Source organism: Phallusia mammillata, chromosome 5 (genome assembly GCF_965637545.1).
Source record: "Phallusia mammillata chromosome 5, kaPhaMamm4.hap1.1, whole genome shotgun sequence".
In the NCBI taxonomy this organism is placed as follows: Eukaryota; Metazoa; Chordata; class Ascidiacea; order Phlebobranchia; family Ascidiidae; genus Phallusia; species Phallusia mammillata.
The window spans coordinates 13,806,396-13,830,812 of NC_137256.1; the positions used below are offsets into that span (position 1 = coordinate 13,806,396).

The 24,417-nt window shown below is 36.0% G+C and overlaps 4 protein-coding genes and 1 pseudogene across 7 annotated transcripts; 1 reads left to right on the forward strand and 4 right to left on the reverse strand.

The window, feature by feature from the left end:
• The first annotated feature begins 225 nt into the window (after positions 1–225).
• Positions 226–10,302, forward strand: LOC145229198 (membrane progestin receptor alpha-like). Of its 4 annotated transcripts, XM_080094498.1 has the most exons (10): positions 229–701; positions 761–944; positions 1,599–1,854; positions 1,923–2,028; positions 2,167–2,264; positions 2,450–2,566; positions 5,452–5,616; positions 5,678–5,805; positions 5,922–6,037; positions 6,124–10,302. In XM_080094498.1, the coding sequence occupies exons 2-10, from the start codon at positions 818–820 to the stop codon at positions 6,340–6,342; spliced, it is 1,332 nt and encodes a 443-aa protein (XP_079950624.1). In that variant the 5' UTR covers positions 229–701; positions 761–817; the 3' UTR covers positions 6,343–10,302. The 4 variants fall into 4 exon arrangements, with proteins under 4 accessions (XP_079950625.1, XP_079950626.1, XP_079950624.1 ...); XM_080094499.1 differs by having other exon boundaries at positions 226–890; XM_080094497.1 differs by having other exon boundaries at positions 229–944.
• LOC145229199 (uncharacterized) lies at positions 3,957–5,107 on the reverse strand. The gene has a single exon (XM_080094501.1). It carries the CDS (start codon positions 4,753–4,755, stop codon positions 4,261–4,263), a length of 495 nt encoding a protein of 164 aa, XP_079950627.1. The 5' UTR covers positions 4,756–5,107; the 3' UTR covers positions 3,957–4,260.
• Positions 10,303–13,725: 3,423 nt separating the features above from the next.
• LOC145230430 (translation machinery-associated protein 7-like) lies at positions 13,726–14,460 on the reverse strand. The gene is made up of 3 exons (XM_080095856.1): positions 14,397–14,460; positions 13,917–14,060; positions 13,726–13,851 (listed from the first exon to the last, which is right to left on the reverse strand). The coding sequence occupies exons 1-3, from the start codon at positions 14,410–14,412 to the stop codon at positions 13,817–13,819; spliced, it is 195 nt and encodes a 64-aa protein (XP_079951982.1). The 5' UTR covers positions 14,413–14,460; the 3' UTR covers positions 13,726–13,816.
• Positions 14,393–15,452, reverse strand: LOC145230429 (peptidyl-prolyl cis-trans isomerase Fkbp12-like). Its single transcript, XM_080095854.1, has one exon. The coding sequence runs from the start codon at positions 15,068–15,070 to the stop codon at positions 14,744–14,746; it is 327 nt and encodes a 108-aa protein (XP_079951980.1). The 5' UTR covers positions 15,071–15,452; the 3' UTR covers positions 14,393–14,743.
• Positions 15,453–16,410: 958 nt separating this feature from the next.
• LOC145229453 (uncharacterized) lies at positions 16,411–23,817 on the reverse strand (annotated as a pseudogene).
• Positions 23,818–24,417: the final 600 nt, after the last annotated feature.

Below are 24,417 nucleotides of genomic sequence, written 5' to 3' on the forward strand. Positions count from 1 at the left end.
GAAAATGTCAGGCTTTCGACGTTCGGTGTATAGCGCCCGTTCAGCTCGCCTACATTTTAAGCACTATAACTAAAGTTGCTAAAGTTGTTGTAGAGCGGCAAAGGGTTAACAAATGATTTAGCTTTTAGACTCCTGTCTACGCTAAACAATTACATACTACATACAAAGGGAAGCGCAGGACAGTGAAAGTTTAAGGTTATGTATACAAAGTCTTGGTTCTAAAGGGCGAGTTTCGAATTCACCAAAGCGTGTCAACACATTGTTTACTGGGGGTGTGTTCGCATAGCGCAGTTTACAATGGGCGTGCCTTATGCGCTTAGTAACGCGGTTTAGATCGTTGTTGCTCTGTTCCTTGTCCTTCGTCTGTACGTGAAAGACATGCCCTTGTCATTGCGAGGACGCTTTTTCGTTCAGAAATTTACTTTGGTTGGACTTTAATATGCCGGGTTTAAAATATATGCTGCAGCTTTGTTGTTTAATTTTGTTAACAAAACACTACAGGCTGAGGCATGACAAAACGTAACGTTTGGTAATATCTGAATAGTGAGTATGTTGTGAGGTTTTGGTAATAAATCATAAATGTTTTTTCAGAATAAAGTAAAAAATATGGCATTCAGTTGCTTTAGATTTATTTTTGTTTGCAAATACTGATGGTACCATCTTTGGGGCCAAGTCTGAGCAAAGCATGTCAAACAGCTTAGGTGCAATTGAGTCTGAGATTCTATCTGTAATGTAAGACTTAATGAATAATTAATTCCAGGTGAAATTGATAGACAAATGTCTATAGTGCATGCAATGTAATTGTTTCAATTAAGTAATGGATGAACAAAGCAACAACTTAACAAGTTACCGCAACACATCCAGAAGACAACTTTTTCAAACTGTTTTTGGTATATCTATGCTTTCTCAACTTGTTGCAAATTTATGGGCAAATCACAGTCAAGGTCAGTGGTTCTTAACCTTTTTGGTGTGGTTTCCCACTAAAGTCAATCACCAAGTTCAAATTTCCCCCCTGTTATTTTTATGCTGATATTTTGTGTCCTACATTAACAAAACAGTATTCTTCGATTGAAATAATTTTGAAGCAATTTGGTCTGGACGTTACAGATACACTGCAATCTAATTAAGTTTGAATTGCGCTTTCGTGAGGAAGTAAAGTTGTGTGAAATATTGGAGAGTCTCATGTGCTTGCATTAGTCATTTACTCCATCACAATCAACAGAGGAAAGGCATTTATTCGTGAACAATAACACAGTCATTGATACTTTCAGTATGTGACGTAACAAACAAATTTCTGATTTTTCTGCGCCTTGTAGAACTAGGTGATATTAATCTTACATGTTGTTGTGGAAAAAAATTGGATTAAATTAACTTTTAATGGTTAATTCAAGGCCGGATTCGACCCGCTGGCCCGAGTTTGGTGACCCCCGACTCACATAATTTCCCTCTGAAAACGTTAAATTTCCCACTAGTGGGAAATTTCCCACCGGTTAAGAACCACTGGTCAAGGTAAAAAAATGGACAAAACTTAGTAGGTCTAAAAATTAACCCCGGGTTTTGATTCTGAAAAATAATTGCCGATCTATTTTTTCTTGCAGACCATGTGGAGTCAAAAACAGATAAACCTGCAGAATGTGAATCAACCATAAAACTGCTGAAAATTTTGAATTATTTCAAAGAGTGTGTATTCAACCTATTTCTGCATGAGAATTCATGCAATACCTCACAAAACGCAAATAATGTTGACTCAAAAAACTTCTATCACGCTTTGGAAAACTCCTGGCATAATGTTCCACAATGCTGCACTGAACCTTATATTTTAAAAGGTTATCCACTCACCAATATGCCATGGAGGTATTTTTAAGGGAATTTTAACAGTATTAATTGGTAGTCATTTTATTTTATGCTATATTTTTGTGTAGGTACTATATCAAGCTTTTGTGGATACCTAACAATGAAATGTTAAATATTTGGACACATTTAATACCTTTTTTCTACTTTATTTGGATGTTGTTAAACTTCAATCAAGTAAGATACTGTGTTAAAGTTTGGTCTTTATCATTGATGTCATCAACAGCCAAACACCGATTATTATAGCTTTTGTCTAAGTGGAAACAATGTAGTAGTAATACAGTAACAATTTTAAATTTTTCACTTTTTTCATAGGAACTTGACTTGGTAAAGACTTGGCCTCTTTTTCTTGTCACCATTTGTGCAATCATTTTGATGGGATGTAGCTCATTTGCTCATATGTTTCATTCCAGGTTTGACCTTGATTATAAAAATATGTGTTGCCCATAGATTTTGTACACACACTTCTGTGTGAAAGCTTTTACTATGATAGGGTCAAAAAACTGTTGAATTGGGTGTAACACTATTGTTGACTTTTATAACATGAAATAGATATCGGGAATAAATATTGCATGTTAATTGTATTTAATGTGTGTAGATCTTGTTTTTACCATCGCTCGTGGTTTTTGATTGATTACATCGGTATTACTGCATTTGCATTTGGTTCAACAGTGACACACTTTTTTGCATGTGCTGAAGTATCATATTACAATAGGTATGTTTCTTTTAATTCTATGAGTTGAAATATGTATGTTTAAAATATACCTATTTATCCAGTTGGATGTGTTAATCCACTAAATTTGTCACCGCAAAAGGGGCTATGCTTACTATTTGTGTTTTGTAAACAATGTGTTGGGCTAATCCATCTTTTTGGACCTTTTCTAAGAAGAACTTGTTCTGAAATGTAAACATCCAGAAATGATTATCGTTTTTGTGTGAGAAATGTAAACATTAAAACACTGGTAAAACAACTGTTTGTATAAACGTGCATGAGCAGCTGTTGATGATAAACTTAGATTTTTATGTCATGACTGGCCTTTCTATAGATCTTGCTTACTTGTAATATTTGACATTATATGCTAATTTGACATTACCTTTACTAGTTGTTTACCATGTGGCTAATAACATAATTATGGGTCCCCTTCCCTGAAGGGGACACATATTGATTTTACTCAAATTGTTTTTGTTTTTTTTCTTGTTTTTTCTTCTTTTTTCTTCTCCCCAAAGTTTGTCCGACTCGTTTTTCCATTAAATCCTTGATGGATTTGCATGAAATTTACACAGATGGTAGATGTAGTTATGTAGATGTGCATCCCACTTTGTTTTTGTTGATAACCCCAGTATTTACCCCGCTAGCCCCCTAAAATGGGTATTTTTCCCCCAAAGTTTGTCCGACTCGTTTTTCCATCAAATGTTTAATGGATTTGGCTGAAATTTACACAGATGGTAGATGTAGTTATGTAGATGTGCATGCCACTTTGTTTTTGTTGATAACCCCAGTATTTACCCCGCTAGCCCCCTAAAATGGGTATTTTCCCCCGAAGTTTGTCAGACTCGTTTTTCTATCAAATCCTTGATGGATTTGGATGAAATTTACACAGATGGTAGATGTAGTTATGTAGATGTGCTTCCCACTTCGTTTTTGTTGATAACCCCAGTATTTACCCCGCTAGCCCCCTAAAATGGGTGAGTTTTTAAACAGTGTCAGAATTGGCTGAAATTTGGATAGCTTGTAGAGTATGCCATTTATAGATGTCGATTGGTGTGTTCAACCATGTAGCCCCATCATTTTTACCCCACAAGCCCCTAAAGTGTAAAACGTATTTGTATGTTACTGGGCACCACAAACGAAAGATTTCTGTTGCTCAATAGTGTTACAAGGGCAAGCAGTTGTATGTTACTCTTTTATGACTTTGTGGATTGCTTGGTGAACGTTAGTTAGGGGTTTGTTAACAGCCCTATGACATCTGAAACATTAACGGTTGTTGCTCAAAACACCTCTAGTGGTCGAAATTTTAAACATTGGCGGATTGGGCTGAAATTTTGCAGTACTATTGATTGAGTCATTGAGTATAAAAAATATACTCAAAGAGAGCGGCAGACGATCAGCGTCAGTGTAAAGTTTTATTTGAAACAGAAATATTAATTTCGCTTATTAAGGCATCATCAGTTTCTGTAAGAAGAAAAGAAACGATAAAAAACACATAAAAGTTAAAACGTTAAAATACTAAAACAACTAACAGCTACGATACCAGACAATGGCAAAACTATGGAGAACAGCTGTAACAAAGGCCGACGCTAACTGAAAATAAAGTGGCAATAGAAACGCCGGTAGCAAACAAAAAACTAGCAGGTGTAAAAATGGCGTGCGTGTTGATAAGGGGTGGCGCGTGCGGGGCGGAAAACAGGTCATTTTGTTCGCGGCAAAATCATAGGTTGTAGGTTAATAGACGCCCTTAGATCGTTTAACCATTTGTCCTCACAAATGTCCAGACGGCTCATAGGCGGCTCTTCGACGAACGTTACCATGAAGCAACTTGAAATGTCCGGCTTGTTTTTTTCGGGATAGGGATGGTTAATTATATAGTGTTTTGCCAGCGCCATCTTGTCGCCCTTAGCGTCGGTCAAATCACCTGTCCGCCACGTTGATCGGTGTGAATTCCATCTAGTACTGAAATGATTTTTTGTTTGTCCCACGTACTGCTCTTTGCATGTTGTACAAGTGGCCACGTATATGCCATAATTTTTGCAAGTCAGCTGTTGCCTTAGGGGGATGGAGTGGTTGGAAGGCGTGGTGATGCAGGAAGCGGAAGCAACCATTGCCTTAAACCCCTTTCTACCACCACACAATGCGCATTTGCCGCATGGTCTAGAATATCCACCAGCCTGTTTATAGCTCAACATCCTCGATGCGCGGTTCTTGGACAATATCGCGCCGAGTGTTTTGGGGCGTTGAAACGTAATGCCAGCTTCGGGTTTTAGCGCTTTTTTGAGTCATTGAGATTTCATATTTTTTTAGTTTGAGTGTCTGACCCCATTAGTTACCCCACTAGTCCCCTACAATGGGTCAGTTTTTTAAACAGTGTCGGGATTGGATAAAATTTGGGGTAGTATGTGGACTATGCTATTTGTAGGTTTCAGTTGATGTGGATTACCTTTAGCCCCAACATTTACTCAACTAGTCCCCTAAAATAAATGAACTTTTAAAAAACATTCTAATTATATGAAATTTTGCAAAGTTTATTAAACATACTCAAATGTTATATTTTTACATAGTATTATTATTTAAGCCCAGTGCCGATCACTGCGTTTACCTTACAATACCAAACTTTCACATGGTTATCTCTTGAAATGCATTATCTACAACTTTGCATGTGTGGGGACCCATGAGCTTCTGCTTGCAGAAACAACTAAGGTTATAAAAGATAGTGGATGGCATGGGACCCAATATAAAATAAGCATAGGAAATATATCAATGTTTTAAAATAGGTTATAGTGTATATGCAAGGGCAATATGTGCTAAGCCACCCTTCTAGTTTGTGACTGTTTTGGACCGAAATGTTTATGTGCAATAAAATGACAAAGATTTTGTAATTTTAGTTTTGGCTGGTACAACCTGGTTATTTTGACACTTATCTGTTGTGCTGGATACCTGTGCTTTACAATATCAAAAGTTGGTAAAGTGACAGTTGATAAAGCTCGGAGTCTAAAATTGTGGTCAAATGGTTTGGGATATTTTCATGGTTTGTTGCCACTGTTCAACAGGTGGGATGATTTTATTTAGCAAATAAACAGGCATTTTAAAGTTAAATTGATTGCCATGTAGATTTTACATTTCTGAGGATCCAGTCATTTATTACCACAAAGTACACATACTTTGCATGTTATTTGCTCCAATTTGGTATGCTGCAGACATACCCCAAAAATATTGGCCTGGTCGGTTTGATATAGTTGGTGAGTACTGAGTAGTTGGTTAGCCATAAAGTTTTAATTGTACGAAAAAAGCTTAGTGTTATGCCATTGCAACAATTACTTTTGCAAAAATCTGAAAGTTTTGTATTGTTTGGTAGGGCACTCACATCAAATTTTTCATGTGTTTGGTGCTTTAGCCTGCTACTTTGACATTCAAGCAGTCTATAGTGATGTGACGCGTCCAAATGGACATTGGGCTGCACTTGAAACTCAGGTAAGATTTATTTTAATGTAAAACAGGTCCACTTGCATTTTTTTAATTGATAAAAAAGACAGTAACTATTTTTTAATATTTGGTAGGGTGATTATCCATCTCTACAGTTGATTGGTACATTTTCATTTTTACTCCTCACCTTTTGCTTTTGTTTATTCCGCTACTGTCTGAAGTTTATCCCACCGTTGGGAGAATGTCAAAGGTCCAACCAATGTATTTGTGCCTCATTCTGTTCTTTTAATATCACTGAACTGTTGCAAGACAGTAAATCGAAAATTGATCAGGAAAATACTAAACTTTTGTAGCAAAACCAGTTGTAGAGATGTGTGAGTTTTTTTTGTCATGTTTTTGTTTAAGATCCCACAAAATTTGTATTTTTATCTCGCTTGTTTTTTTTCTTCAACACAGATATACATTTGTTTTTACTAATGTTATTATGCAATTATATTGTGCCTATTTTGGTACTATTAGTAAAATGTAAACGCAGCCGTTAATTTTGTACCAATCAATGTTGTACACAATCTTTTTTATGCAATTTGTTCAATACTTTTTAGGGTTACTATTCCCGTACTTTTATGATTTTACTGATTGACAAATTTCTGTGTCTAAATATTTAACCACTCAGGTTTTCTAATGCAAATTTTAATAATGTATGTACAATGAATATGCATGCTTGTTTAAACAATTGTACGTGTTTAGTTTTACAAAGTCTATCCTTATCCTTTTTTTTAATCAAAGTACAGTAATTATGGGTCCCCTTCCCTGAAGGGGACACATATTGTTTTTGTCCGTATTTTTTTTTCTTTTTTCTGTCTAACGCTGGTTTGTTATACGCGTTTGGTCAAGAAAGAGTGTTGCAAATTTATTCAAATTTGGATAGATGTTAGTTATTTATCCAAATTTGATCCTCCTGAAGTTTGACCCCCAATGACCCAACAGTTCACCCAAAGGCCCCCAAAACGTATTTTTTTAAAAACGGTTGTTATGACTGAAGTGCATGAGCTAGGAGTTTTATGCTTTGTTGTATGGTGCAATGTAAGGTATTTTAAAGAATTTTGTACCTAAAAAAATGATTTACCCATTTTCACCCCTAAACCCCACAATATTCGTTTCTGTCTTACCCTGGTTTGTTAAACGCGTTTGGTCAAGAAAGAGTGCTTCAAATTTATTCAAATTTAGACAGATAACAGTCATTGATCCAAATTTGATCCTTCTGAAGTTTGACCCCATACGACCTTGCGGTTCACCCACAGGCCCCAAAAACATTTTTTTCTGAAAACGGCTGTACTGACTAAAGTACATAATCAGGGAGTTTCATGCTTTGTTGGTTGGTTTATTGTAAGGTATGCCAAATAATTTTGAAACGAAATTTTTGAAACTTATTGGATTTGCCCATTTTTCACTCTTTAAACCCCTAAATAATCGGTTTTAGTTTTAGGCCAGAAATACAAGCCGAAATTTTTGAAAATTGTACCAATTGTTTGTGCAGGGTATTCGTTTAGTATTTAAAATTTTGCCAGTTACCTTTACAGCCCATAATATGTGTACACTATTAGTCAGATATAAGTCCCAAGGGAGGAATTCACCAGTTTACAATTAAGGCGGCAGAGCGGGAGTGCTCAGCTTGACGTCTGGACAGACGTTTTACGAGACAGTCATTTGGGTGATTAGAACTTCGCTGTTTTTTTGTGCAGCTATGCTGTGTCGTTTTATAAAGTTATCATGCACATTTTCAGTTTTGGCGAAAGTTTCACACCTAAGGCGCAATTTCAACTTGATAATTAAGAATTTTTCTGCATAACGTAGCTTTTTTTATTTTAGACAAATCAATTCAAGAATCAGTAGGTCATGTATAAATTAGGCAAAACGGTGTTGTTGGACTGCATGCTGTTAAAAACGATGCCAAAAGGTCATTAAACGGTCATTTTTGTGAAACGAAGTTAAGTGAAAAACAAGTTGTTATGTATACCTTTGTAGCAAACGACTTTTCAATTTATAGTGTCTAATACAACAGTTAAGGCTTTCTAGGAAAATTTGTGTTTAAAAACTGACCTTAAACAACAATATCAAGGTCACAGCAAGAGATTAAATTGAAAGTATTTTTCCCATTCTTTTTTACTGTTTTTTTTTGTAATTATATGACAATAATGATGCAAAAAGAATACGGACAAAAACTTTTAAGTTGAGTTAATGCTTAGTGAAAAATTTGTCATCGAGAATCTAAAAATAACCGCAACATTTGTTTACCGTAAACACGCGTGTGGGGACCCATTCGTTTTTGCTTGCAAAAACAATCATATATGTTGATCAAATGATGTGTATAGTAAATTGGTAAATATGATATAGAATATATAAAATGGAAGTATATCAGAAAGCCACTTTTCTAGTTAAAAAATATATTGGCTTTCTTGTTTTGTTTGTATGTTAGTTGATTTTGTTTCTGATATTATGGTTACTTTTTAAACCACAAGTTGACAACAATTATATGCTGTGTTTCACATACTTGCTTGTGTCATTAAAAAATTTGTGTGTGGACACTCTAAATCAGGGGTGGGGAACCTGCGGCCTGCTTGCCTTTTTAATGTGGCCCCCGTCACAATATATTAAAGTCTACAACATAGCATCACAAAAAGAAACAAAAAAAAATGTTTATGTACAAATATTTCCTTGAAATGACTCGTACATTATTGGTAATTTATTTCCAATATCTTCCCATTCCACATTATGATGTCAAACTTCCATAAAAAATGCTACACATTCAACCACTTGCTATATTTGTGATGTAACAGTCACTCGATTACATTTTCTTAACAAATTATTTGCCATGTGGTGTTAGTTTTAAATTGATTTTAGTGCTAGTAGCGTGCGATCCTTCGAAAACATATTTTTAGAAAAAAAGACAGATCGATAATAGAGCTAGAGGTTTTCCAGAAAGAATGGACAAACTATTTTTTAGTAAAAATAAGTGATAAACTGGTATGCCTTGTTTGTTGCAAACATGTAGCAGCAAAGAAAAAATCAAATCTGGAGCGATAAAATATAAAACCACTTGCGTGCTTTGGGTATTTTTACACGGAATTTGAAAGTAAGAAAATATTTGGCCCGCCCGAAAATGTTGTGCAATTCATGCGGCCTGCAGTAGTAAGTAGGTTCCCCACTCCTGCTCTAAATGGATAATTTCTGGGTTTGCGTGAAAATTGCCAAATCATTGGCACTCTATGCAGATGTTAAACAATGACGGTGGGTGTTCCTCATTTGTTATTGTTTGCATAAACGATCATTTATGTGCAGAATGGCACCTAAATGTTTTATGCTTATAACAACCCCTTTGTTGAGCTACCCACCCCAATGCAGTTCCATCGGTTGTTGTTTAACTTGATTATTTTTTTAAATTTGAACCTGATATCTTTGATGTGGTTCGAGTTTCCCTGTGTTGAAGCAATGTAACCTAAGTGAAACCACAATCATAGGAGTAAGGTACTTCCCTTTTTAATTTGGTTCTTTTAACCATAAACCCAAATTCTTACAATTATTGTGTATATTTATTAACATAGTTGACCACATATGCATTTAAGAAATAACTATCACATTCTGTTTGTTTAAAGTTTAGGTTAAACAGCAACTTGTTTTTTTATGAACGCTTGTAACACAAATGATAACTGCTCTGCCATTGGTGTTTAATTTTAAAACAACATTTTTAAAACCTTGCACATTTTTTTAACTGTTGCATTAATATATCACTATAATGCAAGGAGCTAAAAATGTTGTTTTGACTTTGTAAAGTGTTGTGTTTACTTTGCTAATATCATTTTGTTAATATTAATGCATTAGTCGCTGTGAAAAATTTTAATTTTTGATCAATTTTCGAAATTTTTGTTTTGTTTCAATTTCAGATGTTTGTTATAAACTCAGTCAAACTTTTGTCATTTTAACGAAGTGTGTTAACTTGGTTATTAATCTTCAAATCTGTTTAACACATTTTCAGCTTCTCAGAAAGATCTTTACAAAATTATTTTTTCTGGAAAAAAGTGCTCTTGTTTGATACAGATATAAAAAAATAACATGCTAAAGTAGAAAAGGGGTTTGTTTGTATATTTGCAATTTATATGTGGTTTGCACATCATATACATTTTTTATCGTATCTACCATAGATTGCATTTGCAGTGGAAGCACATTTTTTTATCTAAATGTCACTGGAGCTGTACAGTTTGCTGGTATTTTACAACATAATTGTTTCAGCAAATAGATACGGATCCTTACCCATATATGTTTATTTCTAAATTGCTAAATTGATGGTATTAATAGGTGCAATAATTTTTATCTTTGAAAAAGAGAAATTGCTCAAAACTATAAATTGCGGTTGTTAAATCGACTCAACATTGAAAACTTCTGTCAACATAATTTCTGCAGTAACATTGTTTCTTGACCAAAACGTCGCGCAAAACGAGATTGATAAATCGCGATACAAAAAAACGCTTCAGCGTTTTAAAATAGCATAAAACTTGTTTAAAAACGTTTTTCATCGGCGACAAACCAAAGTACATTGTGACACTTAACCTCATTCTGATGCAACCGACGTAAATTGTCAGCGGCAAAGAACGTCACATCACAATGTAATGTTTGTTTTTGTTGTTGATTCCCGACGTCTCAACCCAAACAAAGTGATTAAAATTTGGGTACTGGACCGAACGTTGTTGGTATTTTATGAACCCTATTTTGGTTGCTTATTATTAAATAAAGTACGAAAAATACCTAAATCTTCAAGGGGTAAGCAGTTAGCTTACAGCAGTAGTTCTCAAACTGTGCGTCGTTTTAATTTTCCAAGGGCGTCGCAGAATAATTCTGTTTCGTGACTTTTTGTTGTTGTATGAATATAATACACAACTTTAATAATAATTATCCTCATTAACTTTTATTTGCTGGTGCGTCGCAAGTCCAGAAAACTTTTCCCGAGGCGTCCCAACAAAAAAGTTTGAGAACCACTGGCTTACAGCAGGGGTGGGCAACCTTTCTTACTGTAGGGCCAATTATAAATGTCAAAAATGGATCGCGGGCCGCACATGTGCATAACACAAAGTGATTTTGCTTTGTTTCTTACCAAATATGCTCAACTACAAATATAATTCGTATTTGATTCTAGCCACATTTTGCCAGATCGCAGAAAACTAGCATCAGGCGCATTATTCATCTCAAAAATATGTAACAATTGGACTCGTTTGCCAGTACTTTTGAAATCCAACCGTCTCTGCGGGCCGCACAACCTTTAATGAAGGGCCGCAAAACCCAAGATAATGATCTATGCACAGTTAATGCGCGAAGAATGCATTTAATTGAAAGATTTTCTATTGTTTTAAAAATTAAGTCACAATTTCAATTTAAACACTATATCAGGGGTGCACAACATTCTTGCTACGACGGCCGCATCGCACACACTTATTTGACCAACGACCGCCATTTACCTGCTTTAAAAAATTACTGATGTAAAGAAATTGGTTTATATATTTATATACCATCTAATGTCGCCCATAAAGCCCAGATTAATTTCTACGGATTGCACAGATTGAGCTACACAGTAAGAAGATCAGTCTTAATTGTTTATGATGTCATATTCTATATTGTGAAACTTGTGGTACCTGTTTTGTTCGCGTTATTTGCACACAATAGACGTAAAAAAGGCTGATGCTTATGGCTACTAGGTTGGAAATACTCGTTTTAGTACCACAAAAACTGTTTGGAGCAGTTTAAAAGTCAAATATTTAGCAAAAGAGTTTTATTTTGGTCACGGCTGCCAGTACATATACTTTAAAAAAACATGTTCACGGCCGCACAAATTCGCCTCTTCGGCCGCAGGTTGTGCACCCCTGCACTATATGATGTTTACTGTTGCATTGTGGGTAAAATACAGATCGAGTATGAATTAATAGCGCTGTAGTTCGCGTTTAAAAGAGAGAGTGTGTAGCTACTCCCTGGTTCAGTGTTCTCATTGGTTTAGAGTTTACTGGATTACGTAAAAGCGATATATGCTGCCTGATTTAATCAAGAATACAACTGAAAGTTCAAGTTCGGCTTCGTGTCTCAGACAGCGTTCAACCAGTTAAAGCAGACAGGACGATGACATATCAATAACCGAGGTATTACCATTGGTATTTCTTGTGGCATTTGGAGTAAATATTGACGCCGTCGAGGTAAACGCTACAATAGTAGGTATAAAACATTCCAAATAACGAATAGTTCACACTTCACACAGTCTTCTCGGACTTGTTTTGGTTGTAGAGTTAAGCTGTATTCCCGTCCGAGTATTTTTTTTTAGACATTTTGTCTTGTACTTTGCGGTTACACGTATTTATGTCATCGCCGTCAATGTTCATGCTTTTCGAAAATAATCTTAGGTGCATAAGGTAAATAGCGACATTTTTGCTTTTAATTCAGTTGTTACTGGATTATGGGAATCGGTATATGTTGTCGGATTTATTCAAGAACACAACTGAAAGTTCAAGTTCGGCTTTATGTCTCAGACAGCGTTCAACAAGCTTCAGCAGAGAGGACGAGCAACCATTAATATTCGAGGCATTTAACACTGATAATTCCTGTGGCGTTTGGAGTAAATATCTATAGACGCCAATATGAAACTACGCAAAAAAATGTAGTACAGCCAGTAACAAATTAATAAGCTAGCCCAGTGGTTATGAAAGTTTTTTCCTGTTTCTCCCTTACAAATTAAAATATCGCGAATTCCTCCCCAGCCGAAATCACAAAAAGGCACCAGTCACTGCAGTTACAGCAGCGTAGGCTACCCTTGTGTATTTTAGATATTTCTTGTGGTACCGTTTTTAATGTGTGAAATCAGTTATAATTGTCAATCTTCTCAATTATATTTTCACAACGGTCCCTTTGCCATAAAAGACATATACAGGCCCTGCATGATTTTTTCAACACGGGGACCACCAACTTTTAACAATAAGTGAAGACGGGAGGTTTTGGACTATTGGCTGCAGCGCGTGCAAAAGTTCAGGTTGTGATTTGTGTGAAATATTCGTTTTTTCGGCTATTTCATATTTATTCTTAATATTGGCTGTAAACGCTGCTCCAATGCAGCGTGCAAAAGTATAACGTGCAATTCGTGTGAAATATTGCATTTTATCAATATGGTCTGCTGCATTGTTTATATTGGCTGCAAGTGCTGCTCTTATGCAACAGTGCAAAAAGTGTAACGTGCAACTCATGTGAAATACGTTTTATCTATATGGTCTGCTACAAGTTCAACAAATACGTTCACAAACTTTTCCTTCAGAACGGTAGATACTCGCTTTAGTTGTAGCGCGTCCAGGGACGTTGCGCTGCTATTTCTAGCTTGGTGATTATTTTTAGACAATTTTTGTTGCTACGTTTTCTTCACCATGCTATAAACTCAACTCAGAATTAAAACATGAACGTGCCCTGCACCGATACTAATTGCTATGTAGATTACGGGGTGGAGGCCAATTTGTTGTAAAATGCTACACACGTTTGGGACCCTCTTGAAATTAGGTTACAAAAATCTGTTGCCAGTATGGCAGATGGTGTATGTGGATATAGCCGTGACATGCATTGGCAACACATGGGACAGTCACCTTTCTAGTTTTATACTGTATATTACATAAATTAAGTGACTTCATTTAATGGGTCCTTATGCCAGCAGCAGACCCTACTTAAGCAAAACGGCAGCTTTATTGACAGAAATGAAAACATCTGCAAAACGCAATCATAAAAACTGACAAACATAGCCTCAATTGGTTGCAATCACTTCTTTCCAGATTTCTTTATTCCTCCTTGTGCTTAAAACAGAATAGTTTATGCATTATTTGGTTTCAACCCTCAGTATTTTTTTTAAGAAACATACTTAATGGCCCCTTTTTCGCAGCTTTTGATTTGAGTTCTGCAAGTTTTTTGGCTTCCTCTTTTTGTTTGTCTTTAAAGGCTTTATCATCGTCATCCATTTCAGTCTGATTCTTCTTTGGTTGTTTTAAAGGTTTCTTTTTTCCACCTTTATCATAAAAGATATATCTTAAAATACATTATCTGGAGCAGTGGTTCTCAACCAGGGCCTGTGACCCCCACTGTGTTCTGGGGGCACAGGTTAATATCTGTTAAAGTATTTAAAGCTGAAATTTATACTGAATTCCAATACGGGCTGCCATTTTAATTTTTTCAGGGGGACACAGTCCTTACAGGGTTACTTGAAGTGGGACGTGAGGCCAAAAAGTTACTTTTAGGGGGCTACGGTCCACAAAAGGTTGAGAGCCACTGATCTAAAGTATAAGTACTATTTCAAGAGAAATCAACATGAAACTTCAGCAACACTTTTAAGCCAATATACCACCTTGTCTTCCAGACATTTTGCTTGCAATCAAATTGTATCACACGTTTAAAACTGGTGAGCAAGAGAAATGTTAAGATTTTTTCTTCTGCAAGTTGGAAACCCTAGCTATCGTAAGTCAACCTAATTGAAACTGTAGACAATAACACTAAAAAACAATTAACAAAAACAAATGTGCAGATATGGCATACAAAAAACTTACATAAAACTATTGTATGAAAGATCTATAGGAATAGCTTTAATAATTTTGCAATATGTTTTAAACCATATTACCATGTTGAACATTTACAATAGTTATTTCACGATTCAAAACACTGACATGTAATCTTTTATATAAAAACAATGAAAAGCTAATTAATTGCAAGAAGTTCAACATCAAAAATAAGAGTTGCATTTGCAGGAATTAAACCAGGAAATCCTTTTGGTCCATAGGCATAGTCTGGTGAACAAGTTAATTTGGCTCTCTGATTCTTAGACATTTTCATCACTCCTTCATCCCATCCTTTTATAACTTGACCCTTTCCAATCGTAAACACGAATGGTTGGTCGCGATCTCTTGATGAGTCAAACTTTGTTCCATCAATTAGTGTCCCAGTGTAATGAACAGTAACACTTTGCCCAATTTTGGGAAATGTTGCATTATCACCAGGTTTTAAAACTTCAGTTTGAACTCCCATTTTAAAATTCGTCTTTCTGTAGGCTAAATTAGATGTATCATTTTTTTCAGTTTAAGACTTGTATAGTAGAACTTAAGTAACAAATATAAAAATTGACATGTACACAGTTATATTATCATTTTACACTGCTTTGTTGCGCATGAAACAGAGATAATGTGAAATAAAGCCAATTTCTTGAATATCTTGTCCAGCTGAAAACAGTTTACGAGTAATGACTATGTGACAATGCCATTTAAATTCCATTTACAACAAGCACAACTAACGCAACAGAATTTTTTTTGTCATATCTTATATTCGCCATGTTGACCAGCACTTACGCGGTCTTAGAACAAAAACAAAGTTTAGGTAGGAAAAGGTCTGGTAGTCCAAAAAAGTCAACAATCACCACACGAGCACCCGTTGCTCAGTCATCCGGAACGCGTGTACCCTTAACTGTTTGACCATAGATAACTTAATTCACTAGATGCGGTAAGCACTTTTATGCAGTCTTTCCAGTCTGACTACGGCAGTGGTTCCCATACTTTTTCATATTTTTTTAAAACGGTCCCCTTTGCCACTATTTCGAGGGCTCGCGGTCCAAGCCTAAATGTGTATTTCACACAAACGAAAGTTGATTGCAGGATTTTAGCTAGTAATGCAAAATTGCGCATGACAATTATCCAGATACAGCATGTGACATCACAAACAGGACAAAAACATTACGATTGTGCGCGAACAATTGCATTTTTTGATAGTTGTCATTCAATAAAGGCAATTGTTTAGCAATGGAGACAGTCGATTCTCAATTCTACTTTGATTTAAACTGATTTAGTGGCACAAACTGACGCTAAATTAGGGTTGCCATACGTCAGGATTTTCCCTGACATGTCAGGGAATTCATGGTTTAAATTTGCGTCAGGGAGAAATGTTAAAATGTACTTAAAAGTCAGGAATTTAAGAAAAAAATATAGATATACTATGAAATAAATGCACCAACGGAGAAAATTTCTGGTAGTTAGCTACAACCGCGTTCAAACCATGAACGTAAAGAGGTAAACTGGGGGCGTCTAACAATACGCGTTAAATGCACAAATAAAAATCCGCGTCTCAAGAAAACACAGCGTTCGATGCTAACGTGGGGACGTGGGAAATTTCATTTGCTGTATCTGTGCACCTATAATATGCAAGGAACCAACTAACAACAAAAAGTCGAATTTCGTTAGATATAAAAACGTTTTTACAGTGGCAAGTGTAATGTCATAACAGACTACAGGAATCAGCCTCTGTAACAGGGTGGTGACCGACAGATCTGTCTTTACTTGTCAAATATAAAAAATATACTCAAAGAGAGCGGCAGACGATCAGCGTCAGTGTAAAGTTTTATTTGAAACAGAAATATTAATTTCGCTTATTAAGGCATCATCAGTTTCTTATTCAAATAGAATTTTTACAGTGGCATTACATTTCAAATTTAAAAAGGCCTTCTCGGCTCCCAGGGATTTTTTTGTGTGAAAATTTGATATTGGTCTGAATGGTTTTTAGAGTGGTAAAGGTTGGCGACCTGATATGTGCTTATTGTTTCAAGGATAGTGAGAGTAGTGAGTTTATTCCGGAATACAAGTATTTGGATCGCAAAAAGGTTAACGCTGCGGTTCTCAAACTGGGGTCCGCGGTCATTTAGGACTCCGTGAGGCAATTTTGCGGGGAAGTAATTCTATATTCTTATTTGGCGTCAGTTTGTGCAAATGAATAAGTTTAAATCAAAGTGAATATGAGAATCAACCGTCTCCATTGCTAAACAATAGGCTTTATTGCATGACAATTAACAAAAATGCAATTGTTCGCGCACAAATTGTAATGTTTAACGTTAAATGTTTTAATGTCAGATTTGGATCATTGTTTTGCAGAATTTCGCGTAACTAGCTAAAATCCTGCAATTAACTTTCGTTTTTCTGAAATACACACCAGGCTTAAGGACCGCAAGCCCTCGAAATAATGGCAAAGGGACCGTTTAGAGAAAATAACGAAAAAGTTTGAGAACCACTGGGTTAACGCAACTGAGATAAATTTTGTCAGGGATTGTGTATCACAAAATATGGCAACCCTACGCTAAATAAGATTATAGAATTACTTCAACCACTTCGCGGTCCCCCCAAAATTGCCTCACGGACCCCTAAAGGACCGCGGACCCCAGTTTGGGAACCGCTGGACTACGGTAACCATTGCCAGTTGATTGTTTCCGTCATGGATGGATGATTTCAGTTTGGCGCGTGGTGAAAGCGGCCTCAGATAAAGCGAAAGCATGTGACCATTACTGAGTAATTTTTTAAAATTCAATGACACGATTTGTAACTAGAAGGGTGGCTTAGCACATATTGCCCTTGCATATACACTATAACCTATTTTAAAACATAAATATATTTCCTATGCTTATTTTGTATTGGGTCCCATATTAGCCATCGTCTTTTATAACTTTAGTCGTTTCTGCAGGCAAAAACTCATGGGTCCCCACACATGCAAAGTTGAAAATAATGCAATTCAAGAGATAACCATGAGAAAGTCGGGTGTTGTAAGGTAAAACACAGTGATCGGCATTGGGCTTAAATAATAATACTATGTAGAATACAAACTATATAATTAGATTCACCCCAGATATTGTTTGAAGTATGTCCTATTTAACGTTTTAAAAAAATGACCCATTTTAGGGGGCTAGTAGGGTAACTAATTGGGTTCGACACACAAACTAAAAAATATATAAAAACCACAGTGACTCAATCAATAGTACTGCAAAATTTCAGCGCAAACCGCCAATGTTTAAAATTTCGACCACTAGATGTGTTTTAAACAACAACCGTTAATGTTTCTGACGTCATAAGGCTGTTAACAAGCCCCTACCTGCCACGGCGCAAAAACGACTTTTTTTTCATTCTTTTTGACTCAGATTGGCTCGGCCACAACATCGATAGTGGTAGGGACCTTCCCCAAAAATCATCATCGTCTTAAAAACGAAACATAAAAGTCACAACGGAGCAAAATAACATTGACAAATACTCGGTTGCGGAAATAAAATTACGTTAAGTAAATGGAGAAAAGAGCGAACGGCTTTATTTGGATTGAGGCATTACCGTTAGAAGTTATTTATTTGTTTATCTTTAATGAAACGATATATAACATATAAGTATGTAATATATCGTATTGTTTGGTAAATTACGCGTTAAAATGTAATGTGTTAGGGTCTAAATTAAATTGAGTTTCAATGATTGGTTCCCCATAGATTTGCGCAAATCTCTTTAGTTGATTTACGAGTGTTTAATAAATTTTTGCAGCCTGTCGTTTTATAAAGGTGTCGGAAAAAGGTAAATATTCGTTTCTACAGTCTAGTTTAAGTTTCTGCGCTATAATAGTGGAGCGCCAGATTGCTATTGTTTTAACAAGTATGAGGGGAGTTTCGTGGCCGAATATGTTATATAGTTGTAAGGATGGTGTCGGATTAAGATCTACGTTGTGTTTCTCGAGAATAATTTCCTTTAATGTATTCATAATTTGTTTCGATATGTCGCATTTTGTTAGTAGGTGTTCAATATTATCTTGATCTGTTCTGCAGAATTTACAAAAGGTAAGTCGAATTCTACCAGTGTTGAGTATGAGCATTTGATTTTTCCTGTGAAAGTCGCCCCATTTATATGCCTGATGAATTGCCATATATGCATACTGTCGCTCTAGGTTATTAAAGTATTTTTTAATACCTTTTTGATAGTATAACGCATTTTTCCATTTGAATTCGGTGGATGAAGTTGGTACTGTAATTATTTCTTTTTGTTTAATAAGTTCGAAGTAAAAATGTCTAAGCTTGGCTTTTTTCCAATTAAATTCAGCGTCAATTTCAATTAGGGTGTTGTAAAGTTTGTATGTATTCTGCCAGTCTTTTGTCATTTTCCATGCGTTTGGTTTATTATAGTTAAAAAGTGAGGGTTTTATCTTTTTTAATTTAAAGCCTAAATTATAAATGGCCCATTGCTGCCAAAATTCGTTGATTTTGTCAGCATTTATGAGGTCCCTTATTATTTCTAGTTGTGTAGCGTTAATTTTTGTTTCGACGTCGGGCATTCTTAAACCGCCTTTTTTAAAATCAGCGATCAGTTTATTGCGACTCAGTTGTTCGATTTTATTTGGTGACCAAAGGAATTGGTACAGGATGTGGTTTAATTGTTTGATGTGATCTTTTTGTGGAAGAAAAACGCGAGCTAGAAAAAGGATTTTGGGCATAACTACAATATATTGTGTTTATAATAACTATTTTCCCTTGCAGAGTTAAGTTTCTGCAAGCGAATTTGGAAATAGTTGATTTTACGTAGCTTATGTATGTGTTCCAGTTTTTATGCATAAACCAGTTTTGAGTCGTGCATATTATTCCTAGAACTTTGACGTCATGCTTTAGGTAGTTTCCATAGTTGTAATTAATTTCGGATCGTAAACTGTTTGAAAAAGCGATTATCTCTGTTTTATCTTTATTAATTTTTTGGCCGCTTGCTAGTTCGTAAAGGTTCATTTGTTTAAATATTTCATTTAGTGAAGGTTGATCAGTTATTATAAACGTCGTGTCATCGGCGTATCGTTGTAGTTTAACTTCTATTTGTCCAAATTTTACCCCGTTAATTTTAGGGTTACTGTTTGTGATAGTTATTAGTGATTCCGTGACGGCAACGTAGAGAAGCATCGATAGACCGCATCCCTGGCGTACCCCACGGTTGATTTGTATTTTATTAGTTAATTTTCCGTTCACATTGACCTGACTAGAGATATTTTTGTACAGTATTTTTGTCCAATTTATAATATATTCATTTATTTGTAATTTCGCAAGAATTTTAAGCATGAAGTCGTGATTTACCGAGTCGAAGGCTTTAGCCATGTCTACAAGTACAAGTGCTAAAGAAGATGTTTTCTGTTTGGAAAATTCAATGATCGCTTTTATGTTATAATGTATGTGGTATATAGGTATCGTTTGGAGAGGCCACATTTTTGCTCGTTGGAGATTTTCCTATTTAATTCGTTTTTTAGCCGATTTGCGATTGTGGTACTTATAATTTTATAGTCTACATTTAACAATGATATGGGTCGCCAATTTTTATTAATGTCTTGTCCTTTTTCTTTGGAATGAGTTTTACTATTGCGTTTTTAAATGTGTCGGGTAATTCTTCGCGAAGGTATATGTTATGGACTATTTCTATGAAATCGTGTTTGAGTAATTGCCAAAATTTTAGATAGAATTCAATGGATAAACCGTCTTCCCCCGGGGAGGAATTTTTATTCATTGAATTTATTGTAATATCTAGTTCTTCAGGAGTGATTGGGAGTATGTCTGGTTCGTTATATGCTGGGTTCACTGCGATTTTTGATAAAAAGTGGTTTTGCGCGTTAGTGGATATTGGACTTTTGGTTTGCCAGAGTGTAGTATAGAATTTATATACTTCGTTCATAATTTTTGTTTGGTCTGTTTCCGATTTATCGTCAATGTTTAATGTTCGAATGCTTGTTGTTTCTTGTCTAACATTTTCGATTCTAAAGAACATTTTATCTGGTTTTTCTTCGGCTGTGATATCTTTTATTCTTGCTCTAATTTGAGCTCCTTTCATCGCGTTTTGTTCTTGTGTTTTAATTTTGTTTTTGAGTTCTACGAACTTAAGGTTTGCTTCTAGATTATCCGGATTCATTTGTAGCATTAACCTTTGTAATTCTATTTGGGCGTTTTGTGTCTCCTGTATGTCGGATTTCTTTTTTTGGATCGAAAAAGAGATGGAATGTTTTTTAATTTTGCGTTTAAGAGCTTCCCACCAGCAAATGGGATTGTCAAAATGGTCTTTGTTATCTTGGTAATCTATTATTATTCTTTTGATACCAGAAACGTACTCAGGGTTGTCTAAATGTGTAAGGTTAAGTTTCCATAGGTTTTTCCCCCATCTTTTATTTAATTTAAAGTTAAAGGTTACAGTGGGAGCGTAGTTGTGGTCCGAGAAGTGTATAAATTTGTGTTTAAATTTAGCGAGTTTACTGAGTAAGTTAGTGCTACAGTAGATTCTATCTATTCTTGTCGCAGCATTATGTGTTACACGCGTGTAGAATTTTTTGATAGGATGAAAAAAACGAAACGCGTCTGCTAGTTTATGGGTTTTTATTGTGTTACGCCAGTACAGTTCATCACTTGTTTTTCGTAAGTTTCCAATCGTGTCAATTTGGTCTTGTATTAAGTTAAAGTCACCGGCTAGGATTATATAGCGGTGTAGATTTCGTAGTAAAAGGTTTTCCATTTCACGAAAGAGTTCTAAACGTATTGACCGTACCAGATTTTTGTCCGGATGGCATGTAAAGGTTTAGAATTGTGATGGGTATTTCGTTAAAGTCAAAATCGATTTTTTGTATTCGATATTCGGTTATAATTTCGTGATTAATTTGAAGGTCTTGTCCGAAGCGTTTTTTTATTAGTATGAGGGTGCCGTCGTGTTTCGCTTTACGATCGGACGGGTTTCTCCAGTGTGCGTTAAAAAAGAATAGTAGGTTTTGTTTGTTTGTCCAATTTATAAAGTTTGTTTGATTTACTTTGTGTACCTCCTGTATCAAAAAGATATTTGAATCAGCTTGAGCAATAAAGTGTGAAATATTTGATAAATTGTGGTCTAAACCGTTAATGTTGAAAGAAGATAAACTTAAAATATTTGCTGCCATTTAAAACAAAAATTTATGAGGATTTAGATCTGTTTTTATTTTGTTTTTTCTTAGGTTTTTTTTGTTTCCCACTGGAACTACGGTTTCTTTTGGTTCTTGATGTTTGGTCTTCTTGTTTGCCTTTGTCTTTGTCTTCTTCTTTGCCTTTGTCTTTGTCTTCTTCTTTGCCTTTGTCTTCGTTGTTGACCTTGTTTTCCTCTGATTGTTCAGGTTGGAAAAGGGTGTCAAGTTGGGGGCTTTTTTCCGGTTGTTGAGAAATGATAGGAGCAGATTTCGTTTTGTCATTATGGGAAGTAAGTGGTGGGTGAAGCGGAGTGTCCTGTTGCGTTTGAGGGGTGCCATAAAGAGAAGACCCACTTTCCACGGGAAATTCTATACGTTTCTTCGCATTGGTGAAAAGAAATTTAACATTACTTGTTTGAGATGAAAGTTTGGGGGATAAGGATTCATCAACGGGATGAGGAGAGCTGGAAGGTATAATCAAAAGGTCTTTCGTTCCTGAAGATTGAGGATCAGAAGATTTATCATTTTGGTTTGTGGAAGAGTGTTCTGTTGTTTGTTCTTCTGCAATAGCCTGAAGAGCTTCTTTCTGCAACGGATTGTCAGGATTGATTTGATCGTTTAACTTCTTTTTCGTGTTTTGTTTTTCTGTTTTGTGCAAGGAGGGCAGTGAAATCATCTGGTTTGACGTTAGAGAAAGTTTTCCACTTAGGAGTAGATTTGTCGGGTTGTTGTTGTTTCTTGGCTTTTTTGATTTCAGGTTCAGGTGTCCTTTCTACAGGAGACCCGAACGGACAATCCGAAACGTGATGATTTTCTTGATGTCTGATTTGGGCAACGGTTAGCCCAGTGCCCAAGACCAAGACAGTGTGCACATTTGGGACCGAATGACTCTCCTGGTTTTATTACTTGCATTTGATGGCCAAAAATTTGATGAGTGTGCACATGTTTTCAACCAAGGCATCTTCAAGAAAAAGATGCATATAACCGTTTTGGAGATTGGGGAAGTCTTTATAAGTAAGATATTCATGTTTGTAGTATTTGCCCCATTCTAGTTGTTTACAAGCTTCTGTCCAGTGTTCTTCAGTTAGTTCGAGTGGGACAGGATGGAGGGTTAATTTGGTCAGAGGTCTAGGTGTTTTTTCTGCTGTAATGGTGATTGTTCCGTTCATATAGCTGCAGGACTGAGCTGTTTTGTAGCGATTGTAAAGAGACTCGACTTCATTTTTATGATTTTCCGCGAACGTAATTTTAAAGATCTGTTTTTTTTTCGATTGATGATTCTGACTCCCTGTAAAGCTGGTTTGTAATCTTGCAAAATTGATCCCTTTGAAAAAAGTTGAACAAAATCCCCGATTTGAAAGTTTCTTTCTGCCGAAATCAAAATATGTAGCGATCTGCATTGGTCATAGAATTTGTTCACGTCAATACTTTTACGGATATCCATAGTTTACAACAATAAGGGTTCAAGCTGATTCAAAATTTTTGAAATTTTGGTACACGGTTTGGCAAAATTTTTTCAGTTTGTTGGTTTTGTGCGCAGGGTTGTGGCGAGTTACAGGTTTGGGAAGGTACTAATTGGTTACTTTACGCCCACGGCGTAGGTTGGCCAATTAGTGACGTAAGAAGGGAAGACTAATTGGTTACTTTACGCCCAAGGCGTAGGTTGACCAATTAGTGACGTAAGAAGGGAAAAACCCGAGGATCTCTCGCAGGCACTGCGCCAAGAGCTTTTCCGAGAAGGTGAAGAGCGCTCTTTCGTTTTTTCCTCCGAACCGTTTCAACAGGAAACGGGTGGGAGGTGACGAAAGAGGGCGTTAAAGATCAAGAGCGTACAAAGGAAACACAAAACACTAGGGGGTGCCTGTGCACCAAAAAGCTTTGCTGCTTCTCGCTAGACTGTACAACAACAAGTAAACTGAACAGGCTAAAAGTCTCCTAGTGGTTAATGGTCAAGCCAACAAAATAAACAAGCAAAGGTAACACGCAACAAGCAAAACACACACAAAAAAACGTCCACCAAGCAACCCACCAACGAGCAACATACAACTGGTTGCCCTTCTAACACTATTGAGCAACGGAAATCTTTCGTTTGTGGTGCCCAGTAACATACAAATACGTTTTACACTTTAGGGGCTTGTGGGGTAAATGTTAGGACTACAGGGTTGAACACAACAATCAACACCTATAAATGGCATACTTACAAGAAATCCAAATTTCAGCCAATTCTGACACTGTTTAAAACCTCACCCATTTTAGGGGGTTAGCGGGGTAAATACTGGGGTTATCAACAAAATCAAAGTGGGATGCACATCTACATAACTATATCTACCATCTGTGTAAATTTCAGCCAAATCCATCAAACATTTGATGGAAAAACGAGTCGGACAAACTTCGGGGGAAAAATACCCATTTTAGGGGGCTAGCGGGGTAAATACTGGGGTTATCAACAAAAACAAAGTGGGATGCACATCTACATAACTATATCTACCATCTGTGTAAATTTCATCCAAATCCATCAAACATTTGATGGAAAAACGAGTCGGACAAACTTTGGGAAGAAAAAAAAAAGAAAAAAAAGAAAGAAAAACAATTCGAGTAAAATCAATATGTGTCCCCTTCAGGGAAGGGGACCCATAATTACTGCT